Source organism: Blennius ocellaris (assembly GCF_963422515.1).
Source record: "Blennius ocellaris genome assembly, chromosome: 6".
Lineage (NCBI taxonomy): Eukaryota > Metazoa > Chordata > Actinopteri > Blenniiformes > Blenniidae > Blennius > Blennius ocellaris.
In genome coordinates this window covers 20,000,630-20,011,172 of record NC_137655.1, presented here as the reverse complement: position 1 = coordinate 20,011,172, position 10,543 = coordinate 20,000,630, and the positions used below count along the sequence as shown (strand labels likewise).

The 10,543-nt window shown below is 42.2% G+C and overlaps 1 protein-coding gene across 1 annotated transcript; it reads left to right on the top strand.

Moving 5' to 3' along the window:
• Window positions 1-4,051: 4,051 nt before the first annotated feature.
• Window positions 4,052-10,414, top strand: LOC308131834 (gastrin-releasing peptide receptor-like; the record flags this gene model as incomplete). The annotated part of the gene is made up of 3 exons (XM_080498698.1): window positions 4,052-4,464; window positions 5,287-5,632; window positions 10,100-10,414. 3 exons carry the CDS (start codon window positions 4,052-4,054, stop codon window positions 10,412-10,414), a joined length of 1,074 nt encoding a protein of 357 aa, XP_080354824.1.
• Window positions 10,415-10,543: the final 129 nt, after the last annotated feature.

Below are 10,543 nucleotides of genomic sequence, written 5' to 3'. Positions count from 1 at the left end.
CACGGATGCAATAGACATAATAATAATTTTAAAAAAAGCAGCTCTCCTCTTCAGGTATCCAAGGATGTGAGAGCAACAAACACTTTGCTTGTTCGTCCAATCCCGTCCGTTCTCCGCCGATTGGACGCAAACAGTGACGCTCAGCCTCATATTGGCTGACGGATGGGACACAGTGCAGCGTGCGTTCATGATCACAGGCTGTTTGCACAAACCATGAGCACAACGTCAGCCTCGGTGGGTTTAATCGGGGGAAAAAAAGGGTTCAGGTCGAAATTGTACACAGCCGGGAAGCTCTTCAATCAAAATCACATCAAATGATAGAGAACTTCACACCCAGATTGCCAACATGGTGACCAATGATTGACCCACCCGCTCTCCAATCTCCCCCCGGTTTTCACTGTGGTCTTCAGAACCAGCCAGTTCCAAAAGCACATCTAATTCTTACAATATTGTCTTTTAATTCAAATATTTATACTTTTTTAATAACACAAATATCGGTAGGAGCTGATCTTTATTTTCCTCAATTTTCACTATGTGAAGCCTTACATTGAACAAACAAACACATGTGTACTCTAAACAGGTAATACACACCTGTGCACATCTTTTTCACACTCAACAAAGTTATGTACTGTTTACAAATACATGCACATTTTTCACTGCTGGTGTAAATAGAAATAGTGCAAAACAACATCCTCTTCTCCTGCTAATATAGCCCAGAATTAATGGCCCTGGTCTTTGCTCTCTATACAGACTCAAAGATTATTTAATTACATCTTGGTTGCCAATTGGACACTGAGGAATACAGCTATACACAATTGTCAATTTTTTGACACCCAAAATGTGTTTATTTATTTATTTGCCTAGTTTAATGCACCTCTTGTCCTCCCGGGTCAAACTTACCTCGTTTGACAGCCTAAATGTTACATAAAACAGAGTCTAATTTTAAAGAAGAAAGCAGAGTGAATTATTATGGGATTGCAAACAGAGGCACACACGTTTTGTTTAATGTCACTGACTGAAAGAAGACATAGTTTAGTCGGGCTATTGCGTTGACACTGCTTTTTATGACAGAAGATTATTGATATTTTCTTTATAAAACATGCGTAACACAACAGCTATCATCATAATTCGAATTTGAACTGTATGGTATCAGTCCATATAAGTTATGTTTACTTAAGAAAGAAATAAAATTGTCAACTTAACACATACATTGTCTTAACCTTCATCATACTTATTGTTTCAGTTCATCGTCTCCACCACTAGGTGGTGACAAAATGCCACAGGAGCCTCCGGTCACTGTCCATGGTGCTGAAAAATACGTTTTTAGTGTTACTGGTTACATTTCTTGATAGGAAAATAATAATGAACCCTTTCAGGGACATTCATTGATTGATTTGAGATCAGAGTGTCTCGAGGTAATTCAGTACTCCAGGATCCATGCTATCCACTGCCTTTGTCCTGTGATATATTGTAATATCTGCACAAATGTACCATAAACATGACTTTTGTATATGTCTGAAATCTTTAACTAGTTTTATGTGTATACTGACTTGCTTATGTGCAGGAATTCAGAGTTCTGGTAATAATAATAATAATAATAATAATAATAATAATAATAATAATAATAATAATAATAATAATAGAGTTCTGTAACACAATTATGCAAAGACATGAAGTACAACAAACATCTGCATATACAAAAACGTGTTGAAAGCAGACAGTGTAGAGAAGTGTTGCTTGTTGTATAAAGATTAAATTAACTTTTAGAGGACAAAATAATTACAAATTGCTAAAATAACCACTGCAAATATCCTCAAAACGTTCTCAAATGTCATAAAAGCTCAGTGCATTCACAGAATCTCAAATCTAAACTTAAAGCAGCTCAACTAGAAAATGGTTGCAGATGACCTGAGCTCATTTTCAATTATCAGCACTGTCAAACAAAGTTTTAATCTGGATCGCGACAGTTAGGATTGTGATGAATTTTCCAAATGAAAGTGGGAGCTGGTCCCACAACAGGGACAAACGATTTCTGAAAGGTCAGCCTCCCATTCTACCTTTTGGAAACTCCAGGTACCTCCAACAACCAGCAGCATACACTCAACAGCGATGTGTTTAAACAGGGATCGAAATTCAAACGTATGACACACAGCGGTGGGAAACCAGTAGTCATTGTTCAAATGGAAATGTGCATGAAATGGTTTATTGATTTCATACTGTGACGTGACATTTGTCAGTTTAACACTGACTTGATAGCAGCTGGATGCCCCTCAAAAGTCTTTATATTGTAGAATATTGGACATACGTCAAGGCTTTTATCTCCATGAATGGAACATCAAGTACAGCTTTGACATACATTCAACCACTACAGTATGTCCAGTTATATTAAAGCTATTGAGAGGGTTCATAACAGGTTTTCTTCATCTTGAAAGGTAAATATGTTTGATTATTGCAGACAAATCTCAAAGGAAGCAGGTGACTCATGTAGTCATTTATGTTCCTGATCCCTGAGTAATTTTCTTTCCATTATTATTACTTATTTCTCTGAAAGCCATGTTGTGTTTCTTCATGTAGCTCGTCTTTCTTCAGCAGTTTCTTTGCGCTTTACAGAATCAATACTATACTCCCAGAAGCCGGCTACATGTTATCTTGAAACCATCTCACTTTTAGAGATACATTAAAGCCACGTGGAGGTCAAATCTCAATATCATTTTACTTCTAAAAGAAAAACACTCCCGGTAATAGGATGATGCGAATATAAATGTAAATTGAAAACAGCTCTTCTGTGCACTTTTCTTCAAACACTGAGTGTGAGATGGATGGAGACGAGCGACTATAGGAGGCGTGAACACAATTGGAAAGCAATGTGTTTATATCTTGGAAAACAAATTATTCAGTCCATCTAGTTATTACTGGGGAGAGCAGAGAACGGAATCACTACCAGCGTCCAGAGTGGATTACTGCTTCTGGTAAAAGCCTGATTCAAGTGCAAATAGGCATTTTTTCTTTGATGCCATCTTTGCCTCGCCCGTTTTTCTTTCTATAAATACCAGAAGGAAAAAAAAATCCAAATCGAAATGGTTCAATTTGAACTCTGGGAATCTTTTTGTGTCTTTTATTTGCTGCATCGATATAAGAAAAACAAAATTTGCATCTATATTATAAATGATTAAGCGCTTTTTCGTTTCCAATCTGATGTGGCGGGAAAATGTGGATGGAAAAAGAGCAAAGAAGCTTTTGAAGAGCAGCAGGAGCTCTGACCTTGAACACCATGAGTGAGAAAGCAGAAGGTAAACAGTAGATCAGACACAATCGACACCAGGCTTCTTCAAAGTTTCTAATTAAAATGTTACAAATTTTTTTTTTTTTTTTGTAAAGGCGTGCATCATATTTTACAGCCACGTCAAACATGACACTGAAAGGACAGACAATAGTACCCTGCTGCTTCAAACCTCGTTCATTTAAATCAGGTGTGTTGGAGCAGGAAGACACACTCATGATGTGAATCCTCAGAAATGTATGTGTCCTTGTCTATGTTTAGTTCTTGTTCACGCATTTGAAAAATGGAAAATGTGAATGCCATTGTTGTTATTGCTGTCATAGTCATATTATTAGAAATTGATTTTATGTGCATTGTGCTGTGGTATAGAAAAACAAATAAAACCAGTCAGAAGTTGAGCTCTTCATTACCTATAAATGACTAAACAAACATTAAATTAATCAGTATATTGACTTCAGTTGGTGCCCTCCACCCAATAATTGTCTAGATCCACCTCTGGTTTAGAGATGGTCATTTCTAGTTAAAGCGGCATTTTTAAAAATTTAATATGAAAAATAAAACACTGGTGTTTTTTCCAGTAACATGAGACTTATTAAACATTCAGACAACACAGAATGGAATGAGTTGGTGCAGATCCTTTGGAGCAGATTGTGAGCCCACCCGGCTGGAGGCAGAGGTGGAGCTGCACGTTCAGTCAGATCAGCCTCAACACTCCAGCCGTTCTCCTCCACCTCCACCGTTTGGCTCCAACAGAGCAAAGCGACGCCGACAATGTCTCTGGAGGACCCGTTTCTCCTGCCCCCGGAGGAGGACGGCGCGTGGCTTCCCCTCAACGTCTCCGCGGCGCCCGGTAACGCAACGGGCGCGCAGTACGACATCTGGACCCCCGGGATCGGGATCGCCGCCGTGTACGGGCTCATCATCGCGGTGGGACTGGTCGGGAACGTGACCCTGATGAGGACGTGTCTGCTGGTCAAGTCCATGCGCACGGTGCCCAACTTGTTCCTGTCCAGCCTGGCCCTGGGCGACGTGCTGCTGCTGCTGACCTGCGCCCCGGTGGACGCCAGCCGCTACCTGGTGGACCGGTGGCTGTTCGGGCGCGTGGGGTGCAAACTCATCCCGTTCGTGCAGCTGACCTCGGTGGGAGTCTCCGTGTTCACGCTCACCGCGCTCTCCGCAGACCGGTAACCCGCCTCACACGCACACCGCACCTCCAACTTCTCTCCGTTTTCGTGCGTAAAAATCATCTCTAACGTAGAACAGTAACTCTATTCTCTGCTTTCTGAAAAGAATGTTTGAACTTTTCAAACATTTCTCACAGAGCAACAGGTTTTACTCTATTCTTCAAACAAATTTCACAAGTTTAAATAAAACACAGCTGGGAGATTTCGGATAAACGTCAAACCACTTTCCTGCTGTGGCGCAGTGGTTTGCACTGTTGCAAAACAGAGATTTTTTTTGCAGGTTTGGGGACTTTTTGTTAAAATAGCTGCACTCTCTAAATGCACACTCATGTAATTTTATTCTATTAACTTATTTTCTTCTTCGAACTGTGTGAAGATTAGATAAACAATATTGCAAATACAGGGTCTTTATCGCTGATACTGGAATTTCCCTGCTGTGCGATTAATTAGGTTTCATGTTATCTTTTCTTTTCATGCAAGATAAAATAAACCTGCAGTGACCAAATAAATAAATAAATAAATAAATAAATAAGCAAGGCCATGTGAAAAACTGTGCCATGGTTCTGTTTGCTTTTTGTTTGTACTATATATGAAATAGATTATTGTGGATAGTTCTCACCTCATAATGAGAAAGCTTTGGCTAAAGTCTTTATGAGCCCTTATTGTGTGTAGTTCACATGTTCTCCCTTTGCGTATGTTAGTTGTCTCCAGAGGAACAACTGCAGTGATGAAAAAGTCCAATTTTAATACTCTTGTTTTTTTGGGGGGAAAAAAAAACCCTCAACAGGGATTCATCTTCATGCATTACTTTTCTTTGTGAAGGTACAAAGCCATCGTCACACCGCTGGACCGGTCCGGTGCCACCCTCAGCGTGGGCCTCCGGGCCGGAGTCATCTGGCTGCTCTCTGGTACTCTGGCCATCCCCGAAGCCGTCTTCTCCGACCTGCACACCTTCACCACCAGCCACACCAACGAGACGTTCGTCACCTGTGCCCCGTACCCCCACACAGGGGACCTGCACCCCAAGATCCACTCCACCGCCTCTTTCCTTATCTTCTACGTCGTCCCGCTCTTCGTCATATCCGTGTACTACTGCTTCATCGCTCACAGTCTGGTGCGGAGCTCCGCCGACCTTCCCGCCGAGGGCCGGCTGCACCTCCACAGACAGGTCTGGCTCCTCCTCTCCTGTGTGTCACACCGGCTGGTTAGAAATATGAATGTTCCCGAATGTTTCTGACGGCTTCGTCATCTTTCGTCACAAGAATGAAACATAGAGGTGAAGCAGCGATCGGTCACATTAACTGAGGGATATGAAGTTTTGTTTTATTTGCCAGTTATTTCAGTGTTCTACCATCAAACCAACGTTTTGTGATGCGTCTCGACACCTTAATGCTGTTTGCTAAGGTACTATAGGATGACTCGTTATTTTATAACTTTTCATTTCGACTTTAAACACTGAAGAAGGTCTGATGCCGACTGGGTCCGGTGACACCACCTTGATTTTGTATTTTATTTGTTATTCGTGACCAAAGTATGTGTTCAGAATTGGCAGGTTTGGTCCATATCAATTACATTCTTGCCCGTGTGCTTCGCTGGCTCATTTACTGGAGTCTGAAGCCTGAACTCATGTGTCATTTCAATCTCACACCGACTGTGACTCGCTCCACAGGGAGCAATAAGGTATCTATCTATGCATCTCTAACTACCAAGGCTGGTTCTGCTGCTGCTGATGCTTTGTTTTAAAGATTATGTCTTCAAAGAAAGGGGCTCAGAAGCAGTTTATTTCTATTCCAGAAAAAGCCTTATTTGGACAAGAAAAATACAAAAGCCCTGCTACGGCTGTGCTGCTAGCTGTAGGAAATAATGTCGCTATACTGTACATTATTTAGAAACATACAGGTTTGTGCAAAAGTGTTTATTTTCTCTCCTCCACGAAACAAAGAGGAAGAATAAACAGAAGATCTCGGTCATATGAACACAGTGGCTTTTGTTCAACGCAAACTCATTCATCACAAATCGAAACACATACAAATACACACAAACACGTAGGCCTGTTTGTTCTCCGGACAAGAACAAGAATACCGATAAACGCAAACGTGAAGACGGAGATCCAGGCTGCGTGTGCTCAGAGGGAGGTCTGGGATTATGGCAGAAGGGCAAATCGACGGAAATCATATAAATGAGCAGCAAATACAATGTGAATACAATGAAAGGCAACGCTCCAAAATGTATGTGGTGGTGAAAGCTGGTGTAATGAATGTAATTATGTCGTAATGGCAAGACCGTAATAAATCATTCAGGACAGTCGGTTGCACAGACCGACTTGAGTTGTCTCGTTCAAACCAAAAGTCAACTCAACAAGTGACTGTGGATCAGCCACTGACAAAGAAAAAACTATCTTTGAACAAATGGAGTGTGTTTCTCACCCACGTCAAAACATACTAAAGCCACATCAATAAAATATCTAAGGTGACATCAATGATTGCATAAATATTCATTCCCTTCACGTCGGCATTCGGTAGATTTGGCAGCAATCATGGCTCTGAACGGTCTTAAACGAGCTCTCGCATCTGGACTCTGTAGTTGTTTTGTTCTTCTTGATTCTTGCTTCCAAATCAGCTCCAGCTCTCAGGTTGTTCGGGGATCAGGCATGAATGAGCAGCTGTTTTCAAGTCCAGCCACGAAACCTCCATTGGATTCCGATCGGGACTTTGAATTGGCCACTTCAAAGCGTTCACCTAATTGTCTTTGGCACATGTAAATCTTGATGGTGCCACCAGCGTGCTTCATTGGGAAGAAAGTGCATCTGTGGCAATGGCAAATGTTTGTTTCCCAAAGATCAGTCTGGTCTGATCTGGTCTGAGATTATTTTTTGTTGCATACTAATGAATCCTCTCCCGGACGATCGTGGATCATTGCCTCTGTCTCACTCATCAGTCTGAGAACGAAGAGCTCAAAGCAGCTTTGAATAAGTGTCTGAACAAATTTGTTGATGGATTTAACTGAATCCAATGGTGTTTCTTTCTTTTTTTTTCCTGAGTTGCTTAGAGTGTTTGTTTTTTGTGGCAACTTTAGCAGGATTAGTGACGAACCCAAGACCGAACCTCAGAACTGCTGGTGTTTTATTCAACAGTCACTCATCAGTTTCTATTTCGTTAACTGTGACGCTATTGCCATGAACCAGCGTCAGTTGCATCAGGCTCGTCCCTTTAAACTGGGTCAATATTATACCAATACTTATTTTAAACTGTATATTTTAATTACTCAAAATCACTCTGTAAAAAGTGATGTTCACGTTGACTTGAAATAAACTTTTGTGGCAATTTATTTACAAAAAAAGCTGTTTAAAAAAAAACCTGTGACTATTATAAATACCAAGGAGAGTGAACTAAAAGGGTGTCAAATACAAAATACAACATCAACATCATGGCAGATCCTTCTGACTCCTGAACGTTATGCTGCTCAGCTCCTCTTCAACTGCTTCAGGTCAAAACGCTGGGACTGAACTTAATACCAAACGTGAGCTTGCATCTGTTACACGCTGGAGAGACGACCTCAGTCGCACACGTTTCAGATATTAAAAAAAAAAAATTTGTGATGAGGAGTCGAGACCGGAGCTGCATGAGCCCGAACACGTGAAGAGCTCCGGGTGTCAGAGGGTCCAGGTGAGACTGGGCAGGTTTGCACTTTAGAGCACTTTAGGTGAAGCTGCAGGATATAATGAGAGTTTGTCGAGGTGGACATAATCGTATAAATTAACAGGAAAGTGCGGTAAGAAACCGAGAGTGACTCACAAGCAGGAAGTGACAGGGAAGCTAATGTGAAACAGTTTCACAGTGACAGACTGTCAATGGTCATTTTTCTTGCTGTCAAAAACACTTACTGAGTCAATTGTTATATTACTGTACCTTAAAAAGTAAAATCAGTACATCGACTTTAGTTAATAGTTCTATCCATGTTGTACTTTTCTTTTCTGTCCCCTCTTGTCTCAAGTGTCTGGTGACTCTGCCCTCTGTACTTCTTCTTCTCTGATTAGATTTGAAGTGTTTCCGCCTGTGTTGCGTCAAGTCTTTCCTCCCGGTTCGTGTATAAGCACTCAGTTTGTCTTTGTCAGTGTTGTTATCTGTTCCATTGCTACGAGTTTTGATCCACTTTTCTGCAGTTCCAACTGACAAATTCATCTCACTAGAAGAGGCTGTGGGCTTTGTGCTTGGCTTCTTCTAGCTCTTCCTGAAGCCGTTAAGGTTGGATTCGGGAATTCCACCAACGTCCTCCAAGCAAACAGATTTACAACTATAAGCAAATGTCCTTTGTTTTAAAATGTCCACTCTGATGTTTATCTATATTGTAATAAATAATAAAGCACCCTTACAGTTGCAAGGCAGCGGCACATCTCCCCGTAAGTCTTCATTTCATTTTTTCATTCAGAGCGACTTGTTTTGCTCCTCTGATCTACGCAGAATCAAGTTATTATGGATTCTTTTAGAGTTTCTCTAAGCTTGAAAGCTCTAACTAAACAGATTTTATTCAGGAATATTAGTGTAGTAGGTAGTGTGTTTGCCTATACCTCTTTTTTCTGCCCTTTTGCAGTGCTCCTTCTCTGAAAGCCAGGCCTCCCAGCATTCACACACGTATTTCAGCTGAACATCGTTGTTCATTGACACGTTCTGGACGATCCGTGGTTTCTGCTGTTGCCGTTCCTGTTGAAGCCGCTCATGCCTCTCTGCCATTTCAGGCTTCTCATGCTTCTGTAGGCTTTCTCATGTGTCTGTACCACCTCATGCTGCGGTTCCTGCTGCTCAAGCTTCTCTTTCATTTCAGGTTTCTCATGCAGCTGTACCTCCTCACGGAGCTGAACCTGTTCTGGCTGCTCAGGTTTCTCTTCCAGTTCATGGAGCTCCAGCTTCTCTCGCTGCTCATGTTTCTGAAGGTCCTCATGCTGCTCTTCCCTCTCGGGCAGCTGTTGCAGTTTAGTCACCTGTACCTGCTGAGACTGCTGTTCCAGGTCACTGCCCTCAGGCTTCTGGATCGGTTCAGGCTCAGGCTGCTGTTCAAGCTCATCCTTCTGTACCTCCTCAGCCTGCCGTCCCTCTTCAGTCTCCCCAGGCTCATGTCCATGTTCCTGCTGCTCCCTGGTGACACTCACTGTTTCTTCTGCACTCCATCCTCGCCTTCGTCTCCATCACCTTCCATCTCCTCTCCTGGAGCTCCTTCATTGGCATTCTCCTCAGCGTTCTCCTCGGCATTAGAGGAATGTAATTAATCCTGAAGATGATCAAACAGCGTGTCGTATTCCCACAGAAGGGGCGGTCTGATTCTTTAGACTTATCGTTATAAGATTGTTTGAAAATCCCCAACATTATGGAAGAGCTGGATACAAACCTCAGAGGCCACAATTCAGCGTTTGTCTGCATTTGGTCTGTGTATATTATAAGTCAACCCGAAAAGGCTTGGACTTAACAAACTGATTTGTGGCGTTAAACGATAAATTGTTGAATACATTCCTTTGCATGCACACACCGAGACAAAGATAATAGTCCAATTGAATGGACTGACTCTATGAACTGATATTTAATGGGCGACTCGATTCAATTCTAAATGCTTATGAAGGAAATACTCTTTTCTCTCCCGTCAGATCGAGTCCAGGAAGCGTCTCGCCAGAACCGTGCTGGTGTTCGTCGGCCTGTTCGCCGTCTGCTGGCTCCCGAGTCACATCATCTACCTGTACCGCTCCTTCCACTACGGCCAGGTGGACACCTCGCTCAGTCACTTCATCGCCAGCGTTTGCGCCCGCATCTTAGCCTTCACCAACTCCTGTGTGAACCCGTTCGCTCTGTACTTGATGAGCAAGAGCTTCAGCAAACACTTCAGCAGGCAGCTGTTGTTCTGCTTCACATCCAGAAACCTGCACAGCCAGAATAGTGGAAGCACGCATGTGACCACCGTGTGAGGGAGCGCTGTTTAAGAAGGGCCTGTTGGCCATAGAATGCGAGAATCGACCTCTCGTACTAAAACACAAATTTGTAATGTGACTGTAATGTTCACATTTCTTGTCAAGTTTCCCAAATTGCCCCAACTG